General features: G+C 46.1%; 1 protein-coding gene across 1 annotated transcript in view; it reads left to right on the top strand.

Annotated features, from left to right (window-relative positions):
* The first annotated feature begins 676 nt into the window (after positions 1–676).
* ZRANB2 (zinc finger RANBP2-type containing 2) overlaps positions 677–26,735 on the top strand; it is a 45,396-nt gene continuing 19,337 nt past the window's right edge. Inside the window, exons 1-5 of the mRNA XM_089692155.1 lie at positions 677–848; positions 13,728–13,780; positions 13,866–13,974; positions 16,152–16,234; positions 19,233–19,309. Coding sequence (XP_089548281.1) covers positions 778–848; positions 13,728–13,780; positions 13,866–13,974; positions 16,152–16,234; positions 19,233–19,309 — 393 coding nt within the window. The 5' untranslated portion in view covers positions 677–777. The remainder of the gene's footprint in view (positions 849–13,727; positions 13,781–13,865; positions 13,975–16,151; positions 16,235–19,232; positions 19,310–26,735) is intronic.

Raw genomic sequence — 26,735 nt, 5'->3', positions numbered from 1 at the left:
TTGTAATTGTACTGTCTCCCTTATATTGTAAAGCGCTGCGCAAACTGTTGGCGCTATATAAATCCTGTATAAAAATAATATCACTTCCATCAGCCCAGTGTTTCTCAACTCCAGTCCTCATGGACCCCCAACAGGTCATGTTTTCAGGATTTCCATTATTTTGCACAGGTGATTTGATCAGTTTCACTGCCTTAGTAATTACCACAGCTGTTTCATCTGAGGGAAATCCTGAAAACATGACCTGTTGGGGGTCCATGAGGACTGGAGTTGAGAAACACTGCATTAGCCCATCCCCCACAGTTATAACCTTTAGTACCACTTGCCCCACCCTATTAGATTGTAAGCTCTTATGCGCAGGGCCCTCTAAATCCTTGGTTTTCTAGCCATACTGTCTCCCTTTATATTGTAAAGGGCTGTGCAAACTTTTGGCGCTATATAAATCCTTTATAATAATAATAACAAAAAAGTTTCAGAATAGGTCTGGTCTTCAAGAGGTTAAAAAAAAACCAAACAAACCCATAAGGAACGCATGCGCAGTAGGAGTCACTGAAAGCCCTGGTCGTCCTTGCATTCACTTAGGTGTCTTCTAATATGCCTGTATAAATAAATCATTCTCCTGATCGGAATTCTTCCCACCCCCCACCCCTAAGTCAGCTTCCGTGACATCAGCGTGCCTGCCAGAACACAGACCGGAAGCGGGCTAGGGATTCGTGTGCGTCTGTTCCGCTCAGGACTCTCGGAGGGCGGGCAGATCCGGGGTCCTTCCTCACAGAGTGGATGGAGGCCGCCAAGATGTCGTCTAAGAATTTCCGCGTCAGTGACGGAGACTGGATCTGCCCGGATAAGAAGTGAGGGAGGCGGCGTGGGGGAGCCGGGAAGGGGGCTGCGGCCTGCGAGGCCTGTAGTGACCGAGGAGGGGGATGGGAGGGGGTCGCCATGGGACCAGGAGGGGGTGTTAGTGCTGCAGGAGGACTACAACTCCCAGCAGGAACACGCTGCGGGCTTATTCCAGTCTGCATTGGCATTGAAAGGCAATGGTTAAAGCGGACCTGTCCTGTGCTGAGTGATTACTACACCCAGAGCAGCCATGACCTGTCCTGCACCTTACCAGGCCCTGCATATGGAGGCTGTGTGAGGCCTCATTCACATGGATGCTTCAGCCGCGTCTACTGCCTGCCGTTAGGTGAGCGCAGGGTTCACTTCAAGTGCCGCAACTTTACTTCCCACCCAGGCCGATTCTGGCATTTCTCTTACATGTAAAAATCATTTATTTGCTAAACACTCAAAAAACCCAAAAATTACACACTATATAGCCAGAAGTATTGGGCCAGCCCTCCAAATCATGTGATTCAGGTGTTCCAATCACCTCCATGGCCACAGGTGTATACAATCCATCCCCTAGGCATGCAGACTGCTTCTACAAACATTTGTGAAAGAATGGGTCGCTCTCAGGAGCTCAGTGGCTCCAAGCGCGGTCCCGTGATAGGTTGCCACCTGTGCAATAAGTCCATCCGTGACATTTCCTGGCTACTAAATATTCCACGGTCAACTGTTAGTGGTATTATAACAAAGTGGAAGCAACTGGGAACAACAGCAACTCAGCCACCAAGTGGTAGGCCACGTCACATGACAGAGCGGGGTCAGCGCATGCTGAAGCGTACAGAAGTCGCCAACTGTCTGCAGAGTCAATAGCTAAAGACCTCCAAATATCATGTGGCCTTCAATTTAGCAGAACAGTGTGTAGAGATCTTCATGCAATGGGTTTCCATGGCCAAGCAGCTGCATCCAAGCCTTACAGCACCAAGTGCAATGCAAAGCGTTGGGTGCTGTGGTGTAAAGCACGCCACCACTGGACTCTAGACCAGCGGAGACGTGTTTTCTTGAGTGACCAATCACACTTCTCTGTGGCAATCCGATGGCTGTGTCTGGTTTTGGCAGTTGCCAGGATAGTGATACTTGCCTGACTGCATTGTGCCAAGTGTAAAGTTTGGTGGAGGGGGGATTATGGTGTGGGGTTGTTTTTCAGGGGTTGGGCTTGGCCCCCTAGTTCCAGTGAAGGGAACTCTTAAGGTATCAGCATACCAAGACATTTGGACAATTTCATGCCCTCAACTTTGTGGGAAGAGTTTGGGGATGGCCCCTTCCTGATCCAACATGACTGCACACCAGTGCACAAAGCAAGGTCCATAAAGACATGGAGGAGCCAGTTTGGGGTGGAGGAACTTGACTGACCTGCACAGAGTCCTGACCTCAACCCCATAGAACACCTTAGGGATGAATTAGAGCTGAGACCATGAGCCAGGCCTCCTCCCCCGACATCAGTGCCTGACCTGACAAATGTGCTTCTGGAAGAATGGTCCAACCTTCCCATAGACATCCTCCTAAACCTTGTGGACGGCCTTCCCAGAAGAGTTGAAGCTGTTATAGCTGCAATGGGCGGGGCCAACTCTATATTGAACCCGACGGACTAAGACTGGGAGGCCATTAAAGGATAAGTTCACCTTTTGGACAAAAATAAATGCACATTTTTTTTTTTGCAGGTAAACAAATGTGCATTTATTTTGTCCAGAGTAGCCTGGAATGCATTGCACTAGCAATCAGTAGAGCGCTGATGCCATGCAGGTTCCCAGCTGATAGGAAGCTTCAATGAACTACCATGGCGCTCCACAGTGCCCTGGTAGTTCATTGAAAGCCACAAGACGGCTACAGCTCAGACGATCTGTTCTGCGAAGGCGTCAATAAACGTCCTCCCAGAACTACCACATTCACAACCCCCCCCCCCCCCCATGTGCCTCCTGTGGCGCACTCTGTGACAGCTGTGTACTTAGGTCAGCTGGTCACAGATCGGGGTAAAGGGCCAATCACAACAGCCCTTCTTTACCATGTGATCAGCTGTGTCCAGTCACAGCTGATAACGTGTAAACCGTTTTCTGAAGATCGCCATTCTTTTCCTCCCACACTGTGTCTGTATGAGCAAAGGGGAGCAGTTAACCGGTAAACCTGTCAGGACCTTTACTGATCATCAGCCTCATGGGTGCCCATCAGTGAAGAAGAAAATGTACTTATTTGCAAAATTTTAATAGCAGAAACTAAAGTAAAAACTTTTATTTTTTTTAATTTTCTGTCCTTTTTTTTTTTCATTTGTTTAGCAAAAATTAAAAACCCAGTGGTGGTTAAATACCACCAAAAGAAAGCTCTGTCTAAAAAAAAAAAAAAAAATTAAAAAATTTCATTTGGGTGCAGTGTTGCATAACTGCAATTTGCATTCAAAGTGCAGCAGCACTTAAAGCTGAAAATTGTCCTGAGCAGGAACGGGGTGTAAGTGCCCGGTAGTGGTAAAGGGAATGTTTGGGGATCCCCAGGTAACCAGAACTAGTGTCCCTATTGGAAGATTTCCCTTCTGTTACTTTTCTGGGGGCAACCCAAAATTTGGGGTTTTCTTTCGCTGATGACGGTAAACAGGACAAATAGAGGGGGTGAATCTTCCTAATGTGGGAGTAGTTGGCAATAAAAACCTAATGGGTGTTCCAATCCCTCTCCACTCTGTCCAACAAAAAAAAACAAATTGCCTTTAGTTTTACTTTAACCTCTTGGCGCCGGCGCCTCCCAGCCCTTTAAGGGTTCCAGAAGCCAGGTGGGGTTTTAGGGTCATGTGACCGCCGTGATTCGCTGTCACGGCGGTCACATGATGGGGAAAGGTCCCAATCGAAAGAGGAGATCGGGACCTTTTACGTGAGTACCGAACGTGTGTGCTGGGAGTGCGCAGGGCACGTGCTTTCAGCACATTTTTTTTTTTTTTTTTTTCTAATAGACCGCAAATGTGTGGCCGCTCAGCATCTAGGCCCAGACTCCTGGAGGTCGCACATTTGCGTTCGGCCGGTGCCAAGAGGTTAACTTGGCAGAGAAGTGCCACTTACCAAACCCACCCAGTGAAGTCAGTGGGACTGTGTTGCTACCATGAGTCAAGCACTTGGTTGTGGCAAAGTAGTTTAATGGAAAGCTGCATTTACTTCTATATTCACATATACATGACTCCAGGGATGTGTGGAATTCACTACAGAAATGTGCTGCCATTAATGCTTAATGTCCACCCCCCTCCCCCCCAACAACACCACCACACACACACACTTCTCACGGTGCCACTACATCATGCAGTTCCATGCAGCTTTGTTTTGGGAAAAAGGTTTGTTGCCTGCATTTTTTGCAGGTACAGCAGCCCATTCATTTGAATAGGCTGCTTGTGTGCAAACACACCCACACCGAGGACCAAATATGTAAAGCTAGGCACGGTTCACACATATGCAAGTCGGGAAGCCCTGCACAATTGCCCCGGTTTCCAACCTGCAGACAAAACGTGTTGCTCTTTAGCAGATGTGCGGGGGTGGCATTGATTCTGTGCAGCTGCATGTTGGAAAAAGGGTTGGGGGGGCTTCCTCCCCACATTTTCTGCAAGTACAGCAGCCCATTCACACTCGGAGGAAAACTGGTATCAAGTGATAGAGGTTTCCGGCATTTACATGGATGGGATGTGATGTTTGATCAGCACCCTCTGGTGGCAGGAGGTGCGAGGGCATCAGAACAGGAGCTGTCCGCTCAGTTGGTGGGAGTAGCTTGCACCTGGTGTCGGTGGTGAATGAGCTGCTGGGGGCCTGCATGCCAGGATGCAGTTTCTGGTGACCTGGCACCTGGGATTTGTCGATCCCTGGCCCACACCCTGGCAGTAGATTGTTCATCGGCATCCTCCTGTCTCTGTGGGAGCAGAGAATTGGGGAAGTAAGGCTGTTTTTCCTGATTTTTGCAGTGCGGCAGGGTGGGCAGACCTGAGCACAGCTACTTTTTTCTAAACTGACAGCATGTTCAGAGAGAAGATCCCCGGCCCACTGTCACAATGGGGGGGCTCGGGGAGGGAAGGGGGAGTGCGTGGGCTACTGCATCAGTAACATGCTACACCCTTAAGGGTGTAACATGTTACCAAAGATGACTCTGAAAAGCAATGAAAGCAGCCATAGCTGACCTCTACTGAGAATGCTGGTTCCTTGCCTGCTGTGCAGATCCAACGGCTTTAGAGTATTTGTAAACTCAAACCACATTAAGCCTTTAATGGCAATATATAAATACTGAATACGAACATCCTGTGAAAATTCAAAGGAATTGCTAAACATATCTTTGTTTTTGCCGATGTCATCAGTGCAGTCATGTGACCGCTCAATCTTCTCTTCTTCCCCCCAGCTAATAGCACTGGAGGATGACTCTCATGATGCTCAGCGCCTTGCCTCAGCAGTATTGACAGGAATGCTCCCTACAAGATCTGCTGTCAATCTATGGCTAGGGGTGAACAGGGAGGCATGTAGTTTGTGCAACCACAAGCAGACTACGAGAATGTATAGGAAGCCATACATTTGTACAGTGTCTCACTTCCATAGGAGAATTTTTTATTTTCTGTGAAGTTCAGCATTAAAGTAAACTAGTACTCTGCCACATGCTGGTAAAGGTGTAGTCCCCCTGTGACCACTGTACTATGTTTGTTTATATTCACCTAGTGAATACAAATATCAATAAACTGTTGCATTCAAATGTGAAAACCACATATAAAAATAAAAGAAAATAAAGTCCTATCCAAGGTGTGCTGGATTATGAAACCCCACTTCAGTCCGGGTTCACACTATACGGTGCAGGACATTGCATGTAATTCGCACAGGAATTGCAACGCATTCCTGTGAAAATTGTATGCAAATGTCTGTGCGGTGGGATTTGAGCCATACATTTTGTATGGTTTAAATCGCATCAGAACCAAAAAGGTGCAGGGCCCTATTTGAAATCTGCACCTGAATTGCATCACATTGGTGTTCTCACCCATGCGATGTAATTTCTGGCAAGCGCTTCGTGGTTTGCGATCTGTTTTGAGGTGTCATTAATTTATCATTGACACTCGCACCAGATCACGTGAACGCGACGCGAAGGATTTGCAGCGTTTCCCACAGTGCATTGGTGTGAACCCGGGCTCAATGTTTGTATCAAGAGTGCCTCCAACACCAGCCGGACACCTAAGGTGCTATAAAGATGGTCCCTCACTGACTCTCCATGACCCTTTTATTCAAAGAGCGGTCTTAAAGTGCTTGCATGATCTTTTAAGGTGTTTCGCTCCCCTCCAGTGACCATTTCAATGCGAACCAGGAACTCTGTCATTCATACATATGTAGCATTATGTAAGGTATAAAAGAGAGAGCCTCTCTATGGTTTAAAATATCTTAAAGCCTTTATTATAATCAAATAATTACACTCGGTAAAAAAAAAAAGTGCATGTAAATAGGTGGACCAAACCGTCATCCAAACATACTTTCTAAAGCTTAGTAAAGTGTGATGACATCAGCAGGAGGCTCCACCCAACGTGTTGTGTCATCAAAAGATGTCTTCTGGAGCAAGGGAGGGGATTGAAACACCTTGATCATACTAGCGCTTTAAGACCACTCTTTGATTAAGAAGGTCATGGAGAGTCAATTAGGGACCATCTTTAAGTACCTTGGATGTCCAGCTGGTGCTGGTGGCACTTTGGATACAAACCTTGGAAAAGAGATGTGTGGTTTTATAATCCTGCACACCTTGGATGGGACTTTTTTTTTTTTTTTTTTCTCTTTAATTTTGATTTAATGGTTGTTTTTTCACATTTGAATGCAACACAGTTTGATATTTCTGTGCAGAACTACACTGAATTGTGCACTCTCCAGTTTTAGTAAATAACCTCTAGTGGCTGCATGGACACAGCTGCTGGTCCCAGTCTGACAACTGTGCGAGTGCATGTCCCCAGACACAGAGTGTTTATGGGAACAGTACACCCACACAGCTGTCAGATTGGAACCAGCCACTGCGTCCAGACGTGAATGGGATTGCCTATACCTGGATGCATGGAACACCTGTTCACCCCATGCAGGCGAAGACAGACCCTCAGATGGGTGTAACCTCATGTGAAAGAGGCCCTCACCGGCAAGCAGATTTCACTTTGAGTTCAGATCAGGGTGGATTTGATTTAAATCACTAGTCAGTAAGGCTTGATTTAAATCCTAGTTTTCTACATAAAGACTAATTCTTGCTGGTATAACTTTAATATACAAGTAGATGAAGATTTTTAGAATAACAACTTTTCATATTAGTTTTTTTATCCCCAATTTAATAGGTTAATCGTTCATATTTGGACAACTTTTCTGTTGTACTTAGGAAGGAGAAAAATAATCATTACCTTAATAATAACAATTTAAATAGATTTATTCAACTGAAACAATAACATTCCAGCATATGTGATTTGCTTAAACATCCATGTTTGTTAACTAATTTGGCTAAACAAAATATATATATTTTAAGAAACTTAGACTGTCAGCCCCTTCCTCCTCACACTTAGTTTCACTTTCTTCTTGTGCAGATCTATTCCACTCCAAACAATCAGAAAAACATTGTTTCTGTTCTATTCACTGAACTTCTTGAAATTTAGCAGTGAAGGGGTTGATTCTGTATTCATAAGTTTGTAGAAGTTAGGATGAAGGTCTTTTTCTTAACTCTGTTCATGTTATAACATTTTTGCTGTGAAGAAGAGGCATGTGATCTCCGCTGAGTCAAATTCAGTTTTGAGAACTGCAAAAGTAAACCAAACATCTGTGATAATATCTTGTAGGCAGAGAAACTGCCCAATAATCTTACAGACACCTCTGGAAGAGCATGACATTGTGAATGGATTCATGGAATTTATTTACCAAACAAATTAAACATATACAGCCTTATTCTACATAATTAAAAAACGAATCTTTATTTCATGATGGAAAAACCTTTGGATGGTAATATATTTTCCTCAAAAAGAATTTTATTCAAAAAAATCCGATTTAAATTAAAAAAAATCTGATTTAAATAAAAAAAATCCTTTTTTTTTTTTTTTTTTTTAAATCATTGATTTTTATCCACCCTGGTTCAGATCCATAAAAGACAAATCTTTATATTTAAAATACAGGCATACATTTCCAATGCCAACAGCAGGTGGAGCTGTAGGTACTGTTTAACATGTGTAGAGGCTCTCGTCAGCACTGTAGATCAAGCTGCCATGTTCACTTGTATTTTATGAATCCTGCCTGTCTTTGTCATGTTTAGTTACTGTAAACACATATATATATATATATATATATATATATATATATATATATATATATATATATATATATATATATATATATATCACTACTAGAACTGGCCCTTGATTCTAGTTTCTCTTGAGTTCTTTGAGTCACTGACCTGAACCAGACACCCTTATTAGAAAGTCAAGTAGAGTCAGAACTCTCGATCTGCTTACTTTTTCCAGGTCTGTGCCACACAAAGGGGTTTTTTACTAAAACTGGAGAGCTCCAAATCTGGTGCTTCCAGGTTTTATCGTCAAAGCTTAATTGAACAAGCTGAAGTTAGAAGCTGATTGGCTGCACAGCTGCTGTAGATTCTGAGTGCTCCAGTTTTTTAAAATCTCTCCTGAAGTATTAAAGTGTAAGTAACCCATATTTAATGATTACATATATGGTTTCAGTTTTCTTAATAGGTATTCTCTGTGTGCCCATTCATATTATTTCTCCTTGTGTCCCAACTACCTGGTGATCCTGCCAGCAGCATCACCTTCCTCCTTGATGATGGCAATGAGAAGACCAGGGCACTTCAGGGTTTTGCATTGCTGAGTTGTCCAGCGGTTCCTTATCTGTGGATAGGACATTGTGCAAATGTATGGCTTCCTATACACTCTAGTAGTCTGCCTGTGGTTGCATAGGGAAACTACATGCCTCCCTGTTCACCCCTAGCCATAGATTGACAGCAGATCTTGTAGGGAGCATTCCTGTCAATACTGCAAGGCGCTGAGCAACATGAGAGTCATCCACCAGTGCTATTAGTTGGGGGAAGAAGAGAAGACTGAGCGGTCACATGACTGCACTGATGACATCGGCAAAAAAAAAAGATTTTTAACAATTCCTTTGATTTTTCACAGGATGTTCTTATTCAGTATTTATATATTGCCATTATAAGCTTAATGTGGTTTGAGTTTACAAATAGTTTAAAGCCGTTGGATCTGCACAGCAGGCAAGGAACCAGCATTCTCAGTAGAGGTCAGCTATGGCTGCTTTCATAGCTTTTCAGAGTCATCTGTCGTAACTTATTAAGGGTGTAACATGTTACTGATGCAGCAGCCCCCGCACTCCCCCTTCCCTCCCCGAGCCCCCCCCGTTGTGACAGCGGGTCAGGGATTTTCTCCCCAAACATGCTGTCAGTTTAGAAAATTATTATTATTATACAGTATTTATATAGCGCCAATAATTTGCTCAGCGCTGTACATTATAGTCGGAGACAGTACAGTAACAATACAATGCGATACACGAGGGGTTCGAGGGCCCTGCTCCTTGAAGCTTACAATCTAGGAGGGAGGGGAGAGTGGTACAGGAGGAGATAGCTGTGGGGGATGGAGTGGTGGGAAGAGCGGAGGAGATCAGCAATTAGGTGAGGGCGGGGTAGGCTTCTCTGAAGAGAGGTGTTTTCAGGGTGCGCCTAAAGGAGGGGAGAGTAGGTGATAGTCTGATGGATGGGGTAGGGAGTTCCAGAGTATGGGTGACGCCCTGGAGATGGGGCATGGGAGGGCAGACCAGGGAACTGGAGAGTAGGAGGTCTTGTGAGGAGAGAAGAGTGCGTGTTGGTTGGTAGATGGATATCAGGTCGGAGAGGTAGTTTGGGGCAGTGTTATGAACGGCTTTGTACGTCAATGTTAATATTTTGAATTTTATGCGTTGGGCAATTGGAATCCAGTGGAGGGATTGGCAGAGGGGGAAGGCGGTGGCTGTGCTCGGGTCTGCCCACCCAGCTGCGTCTCTTATTCAGAGAGTTCTGTACGTTGCGGCTGATGGTTTGTAGTTCTCAATGAACTACCGTGGTGCTGGTGAGCACTCGAAATAGTTCATTGATCCTCCCTGTGATTCAGTAACTGCCTGCCCATACGAGATATGGGCAGATAGCTACACTGACAATCTGCAGGAGCCTAAAATTAATAATAAATGCACTTTTTTTTTTTTCAACCTGAAAAAGATGTGCTTTTTTTTTTTTTTTAAGGTGAACCTATGCTTTAAACCAGGGGTGGGCAATTGTGGCCCTCCAGCTGTTGTAGAACTACAAGTCCCATCATGCCTCTGCCTTTGGGAGTCATGCTTGTAACTGTCAGTTTTGCAATGCCTCATGGGGCTGGTAGTTCTACAACAGCTGGAGGGCCACAGTTGCCTACCCCTGCTTTAAATTGTTTCTCCTGATAACTTCCTGATGTGATTAGTTATGGAAGCTTAATGGAAAGTGAACACTGTGATGTGTATACATATAATTGCCACATGAAGCAAGTGATTTCCTAAATGTCTGGGTGTATTGATCCGTATGATTTCATATACTTTTCACACACCTGATACTGGAGAATGCTCAAAATGCGGCAGAAATGTGACCCGATTGCTCTGATTTAAATTCTGTAAATTCCAAGTTTGTGAGAAAACTGGGTAAAGTGTAAGTTTAGAATGTATTCATTAACCATTAAGCAGCTATATAACACATGGACCTTGATAAATGCATAGTACCCTGTTTGATGTCTGTCTGTGCTGTGGTTGTCCAGCAATCAGTATTTGAAACTGCCATCCATCTACCAGTGACACCATGCAACTCGCACCCCATGAGGGCACAGGGAAGCTTTCTCATTCAGGCTTTACAATCAAAAGAAGTAGATAGTGTGGGAGGGCTGAGCTTTGCCATGCATTGCTTGGTTTTGCTGGCAAATCATCAGCAGCAGGGGTGTTGAAAGTTTTGAAAAAAAACTACTTGTCCAGGGACTAAATTGGGGTTCCAGTCTACTTGTCCCTCATGACAATCTACTTGTCCAGATAAATTTTTTTTTTTTTTAACCAAAACTGTATTTAAATCTGCTTTAACTGCTTCTCGACCGCCCTATAACAGAAATACTGCTTCAGTACCCTATATTTTCCATAGGCGACACGTTTAAAGCCCCTTTATAGGCCATCATTATAGTGTTACGGAGGAGGTCTGCTGCTAGAATTATTACTCTCATTCTGGCGTGTGCCAGATATGTAACGTGTATTGAAATCAACGTTTTCATGCATAGGCACCCCAGTGTGTCCTCTCACTTTTGTACGTGCATATATGTGGGGGCTCAAATTTTTTTTTATTTTTTTTTTAAGGGGATGTTCTGTGCTTTGCTGTAACTTAAATTTTTTACAATTTAAAAAAAAAAACTTTTTTTTTTCATCACATAGGGGACAAAATAAGACTTGATGGCCAGGAAATCTCTGATCGGGGACCTGGAAGTAACATCATAACGGCACTTCCGGGTTAGGACAAAAAGGGGAGGAGAGCGGACATGTCCACTCTCCTCCTTGCCCTCTAGCCGACGGTGATGAACCGGTCTTGGGGGCTGGCACTGTAGGCACAGCAGGGCTAAGGGTTAAAAAAAAAAACAAAAAAAAAAAACTACTTGTCTGGCACTACATGTCCCGTGTGTCAAACAAAGTAGTTACAGTGGATAAAAATGTCTACACACCTATGAAAAGTGTCAGGTTTCTGTGATGTAAAAAGAATGAGACAAAGAGAAATTATTTTAGAACTTTTTTCCACCTTTTTAATGTGACCTATAAACTGTACAACTCAGTTGAACAACAAACTGAAATTTGTTGGGGGGGGGGGGGGGTAAACATAAAAAAACCTAAAATCATGTGGTTGCATAAGTGTGCACACCCTCTTATAACTGGGGATGTAGGTGTGTTCAGAGTTAAGCAATCACATTCAAAAACATGTTAAATAGGAGTCGGTAAACACCTGCCATCATTTAAAGTGCCTCTGATGAACCCAAAATAAATTTCAGCTGTTCTAGTAGGTGTTTCCTGACATTTTCTTAGTCACATCCTACAGCAAAAGTCATGGTCTGTAGAGAGTTTCCAAAGCATCAGAGGGATCTCATTGTTAAAAGATATCAGTCAGGGGAAGGGTACAAAAGAATTTCCAAGGCATTAGATATACCATGGAACACAGTGAAGACAGTCATCAAGTGGAGAAAATATGCTGCAACAGTGACATTACCAAGAAGTGGACGTCCCTCCAAACTTGATGAGAAGAAAACTGGTCTGGGAGGCTGCCAAGAGGCCTACAGCAACATTAAAGGAGCTGCAGGAATATCTGGCAAGTACTAGCTGTGTGGTCCATGTGACAACAATCTCCCGTGTTCTTCATATGTCTGGCCTATGGGATAGAATGGCAATACGGAAGCCTTTTCTTACGAAGGACAACATCCAAGCCCGGCTAAATTTTGCAAAACCACATCTGAAGTCTTCCAAACGCATATGGAAAAATGTGTTCTGGTCTGAAGAATCCAAGGTTGAACATTTTTGGCCATAATTCCAAAAGCTATGTTGGTGCAAAAACAACACGGGCAGCACAGTGGCTAAATGGTTAGCACATCCGTCTGGCAGTATTAGGGTCGTTGGTTCGAATCCCAGCCACGGCACCTCCTGCCTGGAGTTTGCATGTTTTCCCTGTGCCTACTGGGTACTCCGGTTTCCTCCCACACTCCAAAGACATGCTGGTAGGTAAATTGGATCCTGACTAAATTGGCCCTAATATGTGTATGAATGTAAGCTAGGGACCTTAGATTGTACGCCACTTGAGGGTTAGGGACTGATGTGAATGTACAATATGTATGTAAAGCGCTGCGTAAATTGACGGCGCTATACAAGTACCTGAAATAACACTTCACATCACCAAAACAACACCATACCCACCGTGAAGCATGGTGGTGGCAGCATCATGCTTTGGGGCTGTTTTTCTTCAGCTGGAACTGGGGCCTTAGTCAAGGTAGAGGGAATTATGAACAGTTCCAAATACCAGTCAATATTGGTACAAAACCTTCAGGCTTCTGCTAGAAAGCTGAACATAAAGAGGAACTTCATCTTTCAGCATGACAACCACCCAAAGCATACATCCAAATCAACAAAGGAATGGCTTCACCAGAAGAAGATGAATGTTTGGAATGGCCCAGTCAGAGCCCAGACCTGAATCCGATAGAAAATCTGTGGAATGCTCTGAAGAGGGCTGTGCACAGGAGATGTTCTAGCAATCTGACAGATTTGGAATGTTTTTGCAAGGAAGAGCGGACAAATATTGTCCAGATGTGCCATGCTGATAGACTCTTACCCACAAAGACTGAGTACTGGAATCACATCAAAAGTTGCTTCAACAAAGTATTAGTTTAAGGGTGTGCACATTTATGCAACCAGATTATTTTAGTTTTTTATTTTTACTTCCCTTCACCTAAAAGATTTCAGTTTGTTCTTCAACTGAGTTGTACAGTTTATAGGTCATATTAAAGGTGAAAAATGTTCTGAAATTATTTTTGTCATTTTTTTTTTTTTTTTACATCACAGAAACCTGACATTTTAGCAGGGGTGTGTAGACTTTTTATATCCACTGTATATCACTTTTCGGAGTTAGTCATTGTAATGATTAACTTGTAAGTGAAGGTCATACATTGTAGACAATTCATCACATATTTATTATAGATTGTCTGCTATGTACAGAGAGAAGCTAACTTTGGCTTTGTTTCAGAAGTCTCTGGCAGGTTATGTAGTGGAAAGTATATATAGCACACAGAGCATACATTACCATGCTGTTTCTTTTTTTAGATGTGGAAATGTAAACTTTGCCAGAAGGACAAGTTGTAACCGGTGCGGACGAGGTGAGGGTTCATCTACTTGTGTACCTAAAAGATTCTGGATATTTTTTTTGGTTTTGAATGTTCACCATTTTTATGTTCTACTTAGAAAAAACAACCGATGCGAAAATGATGAAAGCTGGAGGGACAGAGATTGGGAAAACTTTGGCGGAAAAGAGTCGTGGGTTGTTCAGTGCTAATGACTGGCAATGCAAAACGTAAGCTGTTCATGAGTTTTTGTATATTGTGTAGTCTTTGTAAAAAAAAAAAAAAAAAAGTTTATCCTACACCGAGGCATGCACTTATTTTCCTTTTTACTGTGGGAAGTGGGGTGGGTGGGCAGTAAGATATGTGGCAGCAGTCTGTCTGTTGGAGAATGACCGCTTAAAAGGAAAGTTTCCCTGAGACTCTTGTCTCACTGATCCCAACAACAGACGGCATTAGTTTTTAGCCTCTGGTGCCCATACACAGAACTGTTGTTGCAAACAATGAGCTCAATGCATGGGGATCAGGCTGTTTTGGGGGGGGGGGTTCCTGGAGTAAGTAAAGAAAACTTCTAGCTATTGCAGGCAGACATTATTGCATGCAGAGGACATTGGAAAACCTGTGTGAGCGGGTTCCATTTGCGAGGGTAAAGGGAAGAAACTTTTTACTGTGTACTGTATCAGTCCATTTGCATCAGCTCTTGGTAGCGATGCTATAAAGCAGGGGTCTCCAAACTGTGGCCCTCTAGCTGTTGAAGTACTACAAGTCCCATCATGCCTCTGGGAGTCTTGCAGTCCCTCAACACCTGGAGGGCCATAGTTTGGAGACCCCTGCTATAAAGGTGTGTCTGTCTGTCTGTCTGTCGACATAGTGTGGAATTTATCTGCTACTGACCAGTTGGCTTTTTTCCTGTTGATAGGGTATGATGCATATAAAGAAGGGAGACACTGATACTTCCATTCTGCAAAGTCCTACAGAGTGTATATAAAATCATTTATATCATTCTCTGCTGCAGAATAGCTTAAACAGTCACATAGATACACGTAAGAAGCATTACAATATAGTTGTAGAAGAAAAGGCAGCAAATAAACTCAATGCGTAGCGTATTCTGATGCATATTACCACTCGAGTACCAGCTGTCATACATCCCTTCATTACCAGGCCATTTTTTCATTTCCAGTGCTGTGATTTGACTGACACATTACATTTTCAAAGTAGTAATAAATATAAATATATATATATATATATATATATATATATATATATATATATATATATATATATATATATATATATATATATATATATATATATATATATAATCGTCATACTTATCTGCTCTGTGCAGTGGTTTTACACAGGGCAGCCTCGACCTTCCTCTTCTCTGGTCCCCCGCTGGAGTTCCTAGCTTCCCCCCGACCAGTACCCCCAATATCAAGCCACTTGCAGTGAGGGCACAGATGCGTTTTTCTCTTCTAAGCCTTGCTCTATGCATCCATAAGACACACCGAGCTGTAGCTCGATACCCACCCATACCAAAAATGCACCAAAGACATCCAAAATTGACCCCTTTATGGAAAGTACAGACCCCAGGCTGATCATAGATATTGCATGTAGAACACTGCGATCAACACTTTAAGTTTTTAAAGAGGTATGGCAATAGTGAAATGGCTAAACCAGGAGCAGAGACACGGTGCTAACTAATTTTGCCATTGTATTGCCTATCTCCTCTTGCTAATACAGCCATACTCATGGTAGTGTCTTATAAGAAATGGACTATATTTAATCTTTAATCAATTTTTCCTTGTATGGGTGTTGATGAATATACAGCAGGTAATATAAGTATTGAACACGTCACCATTTTTCTAGGTACATTTTTTAATTTTTCTAAGAAAACTCAATTGGTTTCAAAGAACATAAACTGCTAGAATGGCCCAGCCAATCACCTAACTTGAATCCAGTAGGAAATCTATGGAAAGAAGTAAAGTTCATAGAAGAACCTTAAAGATTTGAAGACTGTGTTGAAGAATGGGCCAAAATCGAACCTGAGCAATGCATGCCACTTGTTTCTCCATACGGGAGATGTCTTGAAGCTGTCATTACCAACAAAGGATTTTGTGCGAAGTATTACATTTCACTTAGCGTGTTCAATACTTTTTATTACACAACTTAATTTCTGAATGTTTGTTTTGGTTTCTTTGTATGTGTGGATGGCATGGGTTGTTACCGACATGTGGTAAAAATGTAATGTCAATAGCACCTTCAGAAATATATTTACCTAGAAAAATGGTGACATGTTTAATACTTATTTTACCCGCTGTATCTCTTACAGTAATAATGCAGTTTCAAGCTTTGAATTGAAAACATTCATAGATATGCATGTTACTAAAGTCTTTTGTTTCTGTTTTAGTTGTGGGAATGTAAATTGGGCCAGAAGATCAGAGTGTAACATGTGTAATACGCCAAAGTATGCCAAACTGGAGGAAAGAACAGGTACAACTTCACTGTGGCTCATTGTCATGATCTGTAATTGTGGTACATGTTTTTTGAGTACTTTTTATAGCTCAAAACCGTTTTGTGATATTTTATACATTAGTTGGCTTAAGCCTATCAAAGATGGAGACAATTGCTCGCCCTACAGTCAGTGTTGATAGCGAGGGGGGGATCCCTCCCAAGAAGCTATCATGTTCTTCCTGCTGGGGGAACACAGTGATCACTGCTGGTGGCTATAATAGCTTCTAGCAATAATCTCAGGTAAAATCCAACAGGCTGGTTGTACCCAAGTTGGTCAACTTGGGTACATTCATCCTGCCTATACATGGTTTGAATCTCCGATTTCGCTGAGGAACCAGCTGAGATTTTAACCGTCAATAGCTGGCTTTGGTGTGTTCTGGGATCCCAAACGTTTATTTGCCATTGCTTTGGAGCCCAAAATGAGTTTCTCTGTGGAGGGCTATTGTAGATAGAAATAAGTCTAACAATTTAAGGACAATAGATTTTCATTGATTTTGTCTTGGCCAGATGCAGGTTTACAGCTCAATTCAAAGAGGAACAGCATCTTCAAATTAGTTTTTTCTAATTCAGATGTTCACCTAGTCCATAGAGTTCTATCTGATCCTTAGCCTCCCTAACAGCATGGGACACACACACGCATTAGGATAGGTTTACAAAATATACTGTATGTGTGCGGGTGCCATTAATTCTAGTGGCACACCACATGCACTGGGAACCGCATTGCACTTAGAGTTCCCGTGCGGGATACGATTACTAAAATGCTGCAGGGACATTTTTCCCTGCATTTTAGGAGGCCTGCTAGCCCATTCAAAAGAATGCCCGTTCAAATCGCAGCTCTCAGAACCTCAATAGCGTGAACCTAGCTTTACAGAAGTTGGCTAGAGATCCGTTTTGGGTTTTGACATATTTAAGTATGCTATTGAAAGTGTTTTGTTCTACTTAATTAATAAAAAAAAAAATTGTAAAGTACCAGAAATCCTGTGCACTTTGCAGTGTTATCAGCCCTTCTTGGTTCACTCGTGGACTAAACAACACTTGTTCTTTGTTAAAAAAGGGGAGGTAGAGGAGTTCTGTAGTTCCAACATTTTCTGTCTTGGTGTGATAGAGCTTCTCCTCCTTAGAACGCAGTACAGTGAGTGACTGGGAGAAGTGAGTTAGGGCTTGTTCATACGTGCGGTCAGGAAGTGGTAGAAGCAGGCAATTATGTACACATGCCATGACCATAATGCTCTGCTTCGCAATCATGGCAAAAATGAACCCCCCCCCCCTATTGCATTTGGTGGCAGTACCAGAGCCGAAGGCAACGTTCAACTTAAAAGGCCACAGCACAACGATCTGGTATTTTCAGGGTTAAAGCAGAGAAGAGTCGATGCATTGCCTCTCAGCCACTTGTCTATTACCCTCAAAAGTTATCCACCACAGATTGTAAGGTGGCAAGGGCTGTAGCAGGTGAGAACCAACCCCATACTGGCAGTACCAGCAGGTGAAATCAAAGGGGAAAAAAACCTTGGCAATAAAGAAAACTAACGCAGCCACCATATTTCAAGTATGGTAAACTGCAGTTTATTACCTTTCTGTTATTGATCATCCTAAAGTGGACCTCTCTCCTAATTTGAAGTTGGCCTTTTCCTTCTCCATCTCCATTCTCACGCAAGCTGTCTTTGCACGTGGGCAGCATTACCACAGTCTGTGTGCATGGGCACTGTCAGGACCCAAGAAGCGGGTGCATCTGTACACATGCCACCTATATGCCGACAACACACAAATCTATCTCTCAACCCCCCACCTCACCCCCTCAGTCTCTGCCTGAATCACACACCTACTGAGCGACATATCAGACTGGATGTCGCTCCACTTCCTTAAACTGAACCTCTCCAAAACAGAGTTTCTTGTCTCCCCCCCCCCCCCCCCCCCCCCCCCCAGCCCGGACACCACCCCCCATTGACTTCCTCATCACATCCAACAACGCCACCATCAAACCCGCCCCGCAGGCCAGAGTACTTGGTGTCATTCTGGACTCCAACCTATCCTTCCAGCCCCAAGTCCAATCTTTAACAAACTCATGCAGACTCCACCTCCGCAACATCGACAAAATCCGCACGTTCCTAACCCCAGAAACCACTAAACAGCTCATCCACTCCCTCATTATATCACGACTCAACTACTGCAACTCCCTCCTCACTGGCCTGCCTCGCCGCTGGCTATCCCCGCTTCAGTCGATCCTGAATACGGCTGCCAGACTCATTCACCTTTCCAACCGCTCCATCTCCGCCACCCCCCTCTACCAATAGGTCCACTGGCTTCCAGTTGCACAACGGATCAAATTCAAAATCCTAACACTGATGTACAAAGCCGTCCATCATAGTGCCCCGAACTACATCACTGACCTAATATCCAAGTACCGCCCAGCACGCACACTCCGCTCCTCACAAGACCTCCTTCTCTCTAGTTCCCTGGTCTCCTCCTCCCATGCCCGCCTCCAGGACTTCTCCAGGGTGTCACCCATCCTCTGGAACTCCCTGCCCCAACCCATCAGATTATCACCTACTCCTCCTTTAGGTGCACCCTGAAAACCCATCTCTTCAGGGAAGCCTACCCCACCCCCTGATAACTTGCCGACCTCCTCCACTCTTCCTACCACCCCATCCCCCACAGCTATCTCCTCCTGTGCCACCATCCCCTCCCTCCTAGATTGTAAGCTCGAAAGAGCAGGACCCTCAATCCCCTCATGTTTTGCATTGTATTGTTATTGTTCTGTCACATGTTCTGTCCCCCTTTGTAATGTACAGCGCTGAGCGAACTATTGGCGCTTTATAAATACTGTATAATAATAATAATAATGGCGGCACCTGGGGTAGGGGGGCAGAGCCACTTAACGAGGCAGACTCGTTCTTTAATGTAACTTATTTTTTTTTTTTAAAAGAACTTCTAATGCATTAGTTAATGATTCTGATACTTCATATGTATTATTATGCAGGATATGGAGGTGGCTTTAATGAACGTGAGAACGTAGAATACATTGAACGAGAAGAATCTGATGGGGAGTACGATGAGGTAACATTCCTTGCAGTGATTCTCTATTTGTGTAGTGTTGCTGGCTATATGCTTGTCTTCCACCTGTGTACCTTAAAGAATTCTAGGATCATATTGACTTAGGCTCCATTCACACCTATACGTTTTTTAGTGCTTTTTGCAGAAATGCACTACAGTCCATTTAACATGGTTTCCTATGGAATATGTTCACATCTATGCTTTTTTGAGCTGCGTTTTTGGAAAGGGTCAGGAACTTTTTTAAAAGCAAGAAGCAGCGTTTTTGCTACAATAGAGTTCAATGGTGAATCTGCTGAAATGCATGATAGTGCGCTTTTTGCCGCGATTCACCTTTTTACATTTTAATTTTGCCCAGCAAATAAAAAATTCCACTTAAACAAAAAAAAAGAAAGAGCTGAACAAAACGAACTGCGAAAAGCACTGCAAAACAGACAAAAAGCAAACTGCATAGGTGTGAACTGAGCCTTAGTAGAGGTTTTAGGAGGGGGGAGGGAGTAGTTTTAAACTAACCTGTAAAAGAAAGATGCTTATTCTTACCCTTTCTTGGGCACTCCTGTGTGGTCACATGATTAGCTCTTCTCTCTCACCTAGCAGCATCTTCAGGGTGGAGGAGGAACAACCGGCAGTGGATGGCCCATAGTAAGTCTATGGGCGACACCCTGTTTAGGCATTTCAGCCATTGTTTGATCACTCTTCTCTCCCCTGTATCAGGTGCTAGAAAGATCACTTGACCTGAGCAGCCTGGGAATAGATAAGTATATGCACTTTTCTTTTACAGGATAGCTAGTATAGGTATTAGAAAGGAGGGTGGGAGCAGGTTTAGGCTGTAACTCTACTTTCCTGGGAACAAAAATTGTGTAAGAAAAACAAATTGCAACGCAAGTCATAATGTAATCGAATGTTATTAAAAAAAATTCCTTTCCTTTTCAATCTGTAGCTGTTTTTTTTTTTTTTTTTTTTGTAAAATGAAATTTGGCTGCCTGGAGGCATTTTGTGGTGTACAGAACGCCCCCCAGAAATATAATTTCCTGCTTGTGTGATTGGCTCACTGAGTTTCCCAAAACTCTGCACTAAGATACAAGTTAGACTTTGAGCATCCCCTGCAACACAAATGTCATCTTTAGTGTGATACTCCCAAAGGAAATCACTTCTAAAGGGATGCAGACCCTGCAGTTTTCCTCATTGGAGTCCTGCAAGTGCAGCAGCTGATAGATAAATATGAAGTTCCTTCCATACAAATTTTCTCTGCACATGGACACAGACTATTATTTCTCCAGAATTACAAAACGTAGGAAACTGCAACAGAGTTTGTTCAAATCCTTGCCATGTAAATAGATCACCCAAAGGGGAAGGTTTTTTTCCCCTACCGTCTTTCAGGCCAGCACTCTGAGAGACCTCGGCTCCTCCCCATCTGAGGAAACACCTCCACCTACAATAAAAAAGCTCCACTCCCCTCTGACCTCAGTTCAGGTGTTTCCTCCGGTGGGGAGACACGAGGAGGCGCAGGAGGACGATAGAGGTGCCGAGGGCCGGATAGCCGGCTGTGAGGCCCGACGCAGCCGGGAGTGAAGGCCGGAGTGTCCGGCTGCATATCCTCCCAGGGCAGGCTGCCAGCAGTGAGAGTGCATCCCAGGGGACGGGACAGGGCACTTACCTGCTCTTCGCCCCCCGACCCCCTCCGGCGAGGGGGGGTGTCGGGGTGGCCGTGGTGAGGTCTGGGGAGGATCGGGGGGAGTTCCGCTCCTTCCCATGCTGGCGGTCTGAGGGCTTTGCCGGGCCGGACGTCGGGAGACGGCGGTTTCCGGCGGAAGGGGCGGGGCTTCGCCCAGGGCCGCGACTTCCGCTTCCGGTCGCGGCCTTCACACCACGGCGGCGCGAAATTCGAATATGGCGGTGCGGTGCACAGCGGTCTGGGGGACAGACCTGCACCAGGCGACCACCCTCCGGTACGGGATGTCGGAGGCACCGGGACCAGGAGATGCCAGCACCAGCCAGTCACAGGTAAGGTGCCTCAGTGGAGGCCTCCCCTACCTGTGGGCCCCTAGCAGAAGGTAGGGCAAGGGGTCTGCGGTTTTTCAGGCCCTTGTTGCTCTGCCGGGAAGCAGGGGGGGGGGGGCGTTTAGTGTCGGACTGATTGAGCTTCCCTCCTCCCCCCTTTTCTTTTGTGTCTTGCAGGGCAAGGCCCGAGCTAAACTTAGGCACCAGGAGCCCAAGCGGAGATGCCCTTCCTGTAAGGAAGTTTTAAAAGAATCTTGGCGAAAGGTTCTTTGTGGCCCATGTATACAGGGGTTGGTGAGGGAGGAGAAGCCGGAACAGGGGGACCTAGCTAGGTCAGTGAAGGAGTTGGCTACCACCTTCGACTCCTTCAAGTCCCTCATGGAGAGGTTTGCCCTCCCATTACCTACACTTCCCCCCCCCCAGGTGGCTTCGGTGAGTCATCGGGAACCCCTTATGACTGGGGAGGAACCAGTGGGGGACTCCCAGTCTGAGGAGGAATCAGCGGGTGAGGGTCCCTCGGAGGAAGGGAGGGGCCCCTCCCGGTATAAGTTGACCCTAGAGGAGGTTGATGAGCTCCTGGGGGCTATATACGAAACCCTGGACATTAAGGAGGAGGTTAAGGCCTTATCTCTCCACGACCAAATGTATCAGGGATTGGAGGAGCACCAGCACAGAATGTTTCCTGTGCATGACATTTTGGTAGACACGATTAAGAAGGAGTGGCAAGACCCGGAAAGGAAACCGTTCTTCTCAAAAGCATTGAGGAGGAGGTTTCCATTTTCGGAAGACCCGGAGGCGGTCTGGAACAAGAGCCCCAGGCTAGACGCGGCCTTTTCCCAAACAACCAGGAGAACTGACCTAGCGTTTGAGGACATGGGGGTCTTACCAGACTTATTGGACAGAAGGGCAGAGTCTCTCCTTAGGAAGGCCTGGGACTCGACCCTGTACAACCTGAAGCCGGCCATGGCTACGACAGTGGTAGCCAGGAACTTAGAGTATTGGCTTACGCAATTACAGGCCCATATTGTGGCAGACTCTCCCAAGGAAAAAATCTTGGCCTCTTTTGAGACCCTTTTGCAAGGAGTGGGGTATATTGCGGATGCTTCCGCAGAGTCGGTGAGATTGGGGGCCAGGTCTGCTGCCCTGACCAATTCAGCCAGAAGGGCGCTGTGGCTAAAGACATGGCAGGGGGACATCACTTCAAAAGTTAGGTTATGCGGCATCCCCCTCACAGGAGACTGTCTGTTCGGCCCGGGGTTGGAGGAATTATTGGACCGGACAGCTGATAGGAAAAAGTCCTTCCCCCTCAAGAGGAAAATGCAGGAGGGGGGGACACGGAAGGCCCGCCCGGCAAAGAGGCTGAGCCTGCGACCGCCTGGTCAGGGTAGGTCGGCTGGACAGAGAGGTAGGGGAAGAGGGGAAGCAATTTTTCGCCCTCCTGAGCAGCCCCAAAAACCAAGGTGACTTGGTTCCTCCTGTGGGGGGAAGATTGGCGGCATTCCTCCCACAGTGGGAAGCCGTGGTCACCAGCCCCTTCATTTTGGATGTCATCCGAAGGGGTTACCGGTTAGAATTTCTGAGACCGCCACCCGAGACTTTTCTGGTGACGACCCGTCCAAGGGATCCGACGAAGGACGCGGCTCTGGTGGGCGCTTTGGAGATTCTGGAGTCCCAGGGGGTCATCTCCAGGGTTCCGGTAGCGGAGCGAGGGAAGGGAGTTTATTCCCATGTGTTTGTGGTTCAAAAGCCGTCTGGGGCGTTCAGACTGATTTTGAACCTGAAACTCTTGAACAAGTCAGTGCGTTACCGGAGGTTCCGCATGGATTCCATTTTTACGATCAGGTCCCTAATCCCACCAGGTGCATTCATGGCATCCATAGACTTGAAGGACGCCTACCTACACGTGCCCGTGGCGGAAGCCTCTCAGAGGTTCCTCAGGTTGGCAGTGGGGGGGGAGGAAGGAATTCGACACTGGCAGTTCAGGGCTCTTCCATTCGGCCTTTCCTCCTCGCCAAGAGTATTCACCAAGGTTCTGTCGGAGGCACTGATTTCTATCCGCTTGAGGGGGATTTCAGTGGTGGCCTATCTGGACGATTTGCTGCTCTTCGCGGATTCAGAGGCTCACTTACGGCAAGACCTGGTTATAGTGAGGAACCATCTGGAAAGCTTGGGGTGGATTTTGAATCTGGAGAAGTCCTGCCTGGTGCCTTCTCAGAAGGTGATTTACTTGGGCTACACTCTAGACTCGGTAGACCAAAAGACCAGCCTGACTTTGGAAAAAGTCACCAAGTTGGAGGCCGGAGTCAGATTACTGCAGGGGAGCAGGTCGATGTCCATAAGAAAGGCCATGTCGGTACTTGGATTGCTGACAGCGTCCATTCCGGCGGTTCAGTGGGCAGGTCTGCATATGCGTCCCCTCCAGTTGTGGATCCTGAGGGTTTGGGACAGGAAGTGTCACTCCCTAGAACGCAGGGTCTTGGTGCCCCCCAGTGTGAAAAGGTCTCTATGGTGGTGGAGGAGATCGTCCAGCATAACTCAGGGGCTGTTGTGGTGCTTTCCGATTTCCGCGGAGGTCACTACGGATGCCAGCGCCAGGGGCTGGGGAGCCCACCTGGGAAATTTGGTGACTCAGGGGGAATGGTCCTTAGGGCAGAAGGACAAATCCTCGAATTGGAAGGAATTGAGGGCAGTGTGGGAGGCTCTGCACTCCTTCCAGGCGGGGGTCACGGGCCAGCACGTGCGTGTCCTGACGGACAATGCCACGGCAGTGGCTTATATAAACAGGCAGGGAGGGACGCGGAGCAAGGCCCTCGGGGCCTTAGCGGCGACACTATTGTCCTGGGCAGAGCTGAATTTGGCGTCCCTGTCTGCGATACACTTAAAGGGGGAGCTGAACCAGAAGGCAGACTTCCTGAGCAGGACTCGGCTCAGGGAGTCGGAATGGGCCTTGAACCCCGATGTCTTTCAGGAGATTGTGCGAAGGTGGGGATCCCCGGATGTGGACCTTTTTGCCTCAGGAAGGAACAACAAGGTCCCAAATTTCTTCTCTCTATCCCGCTGGGACGGGTCCAGAGCGGTGGACGCATTAGGTCAGAGGTGGGACTACCGGCTTTGTTACGCCTTTCCCCCGGTTCCTTTGCTCCCCCTGGTCCTGAGGAAATTCAGGACAGAGGGGACCTCGTTAATCCTGATAGCTCCCTTCTGGCCGCGGCGGGCGTGGTTTGCGACCCTGAAGAGTTTGGCCTCTCGTCCACCCTGGGAGCTGCCACCAAGAGTGGATTTGTTAACACAGGGGCCGGTTCTTTGCCCCAGCGTAGGAAGATTGCGGTTAACGGCCTGGTTTCTGAGCAGCAGCTCCTCTTAGAGAAGGGGTTCTCGCCTAGGGTGGTGGCGACATTACTGGCCAGTAGGAAGGGGAGACCCAGGCCATTTATGGTAGGGTCTGGGGTTGCTTTACAGCCTGGTGTGACCGGACAGCTGTGGCAACCCATAGTTTGGTTTCTGTGTTGGAATTCCTGCAGGCGGGAGCGGACAAGGGATTGTCTGTCAGCACGCTCAAGGGCCAGGTCTCGGCCCTCAGTGTGTTCTTGGAGACGCCCCTGGCCAGGGAGGCGTTGGTGAGTAGGTTTTTCAAAGCTCTGGTGAGGCAGAGGCCTCCGAGGTCCAGACCATTTCCGGTGTGGGATTTGGCCAAGGTGCTCGGGGGGATGACTAGGGCTCCGTTCGAGCCCTTGGAGTCCTGTCCGATATGGGAGCTCACCATTAAGACGGCTTTTCTGGTGGCGATTACCACGGCGAGGAGGGTGTGTGAGATGGAGGCCCTCTCGATCAGAACACCCTATCTCCGTATTTTTTCAGACAGGATCGTTTTCAGACCAGACCCGTCCTTCATTCCGAAGGTAGCTCGGAGTTTCCAGAGGGAACAGGACATTGTCCTTCCCTCATTTTTTCCTGACCCGGTGGGGGTAGATCAGGAGAGGTATCATTGTTTAGATGTCAGAAGGTGCGTTCTCCAGTATCTAGAGAAATCTAGGGAGTTCAGAAGCACCGAATCCCTTTTTGTTTTTTTTAAGGGGGCTAGAAGAGGCAAGAAGGCGTCTAGAAGGACGCTGGCCATCTGGCTGCGGCTGGCGATTACAGGAGCATATCAGGCAGAAGGCCTGGAGGTCCCGGAGGGTATCAAGGCACATTGCACCCGAGCTGTGGCGGCTACCCAGGCAGAGTTAGCAGGGGTTTCCCCAGGGCAGATTTGCAGAGCGGCAACATGGTCCAGCTATGACACATTTGCCAAGCATTACAGACTGGACCTGGTCTCGGTGCAGGAGCAGGACTTTGGTCGTAAGGTCTTACAAGCAGTTAGCCCGCCCGAAGGGTGAGTACTCGCTTATCCTCTGAGTGCTGGCCTGAAAGACGGTAGGGGAAAAACCAAGTTACACTTACGGTAACGTCTTTTCCAGGAGTCTTTCAGGCCAGCACCGGTTTCCCACCCACTGTTGATATTGATTATGTGAAGATGGCTTATTATGATTATGTTGTCTCGCATTGTGTCTCCCCAGATGACCGGAGGATGCTTGGAGAACTGAGGTCAGAGGGGAGTGGAGCTTTTTTATTGTAGGTGGAGGTGTTTCCTCAGATGGGGAGGAGCCGAGGTCTCTCAGAGTGCTGGCCTGAAAGACTCCTGGAAAAGACGTTACCGTAAGTGTAACTTGGTTTTTTTTTCCTCAACGAAAGTGGAGACATAATTCATTTACGTACAGCAGTGTGCATTTGCTTGTTAAAGTAATGCAGTGCTGTATAACAAAAAATGGCCTGGTCATGAAGGGGGGGGTAAATCTTCTAGAGGTCAAGTGGTTAAAGCAGTTTGTTTCCCACTACCACTGCAGAAGTACATTCACATTAAAGAGGAGCTAAATTGCACCCAGTCAGCATACACATCAGCGGTCTCCGGTCTAGTAACCGCTACTCCGAATACTATGAGCATCGTGATGTCATCCAGCGTGACTGGTCCCAGAAGATTACGGGGCCATTCACAAAGCTCAGCTCTTCTCGCGCATGACCAGTGGGCACCCGGTTGTGAAGCTGCAAGCTGTCACAGCCGGGTGCCCACACTGAAGATGTCGGCACCAGAGAGAGAAGACGGGCGGTGAAACCAGTGGTGGTGAGGACACCGCTGGATCAAGGCACTGGTAAGTGTATTTTAAGAGCCAGCAGCTAGTTTTTTTTTGTTTTTTTTCAGGTGGAACTCCCCTTTAATGTTGGAAACAAATGCCCGGCTTAATGTGGACTTCCAGTTCCTCCAAAACGGTGTTCAGTAGGGTTGAGGTCCAGTATCTGTACAGGACACTGTTCCTTCATATCAACCAGTGTCTTCTATGGAGTTGACTTTGAGGAAGGCAGTTTTCTGGTTCAGCATGACTGTGCTCCTGTGCAC

This window comes from Staurois parvus, unplaced genomic scaffold (genome assembly GCF_062004578.1).
Source record: "Staurois parvus isolate SC_StPar_1 unplaced genomic scaffold, SC_StPar_1.0 ptg000578l, whole genome shotgun sequence".
Taxonomy (NCBI): Eukaryota; Metazoa; Chordata; class Amphibia; order Anura; family Ranidae; genus Staurois; species Staurois parvus.
The sequence above is the reverse complement of the archived record's forward strand: the minus strand, read 5'-3'. Positions and strand labels throughout refer to the sequence as shown.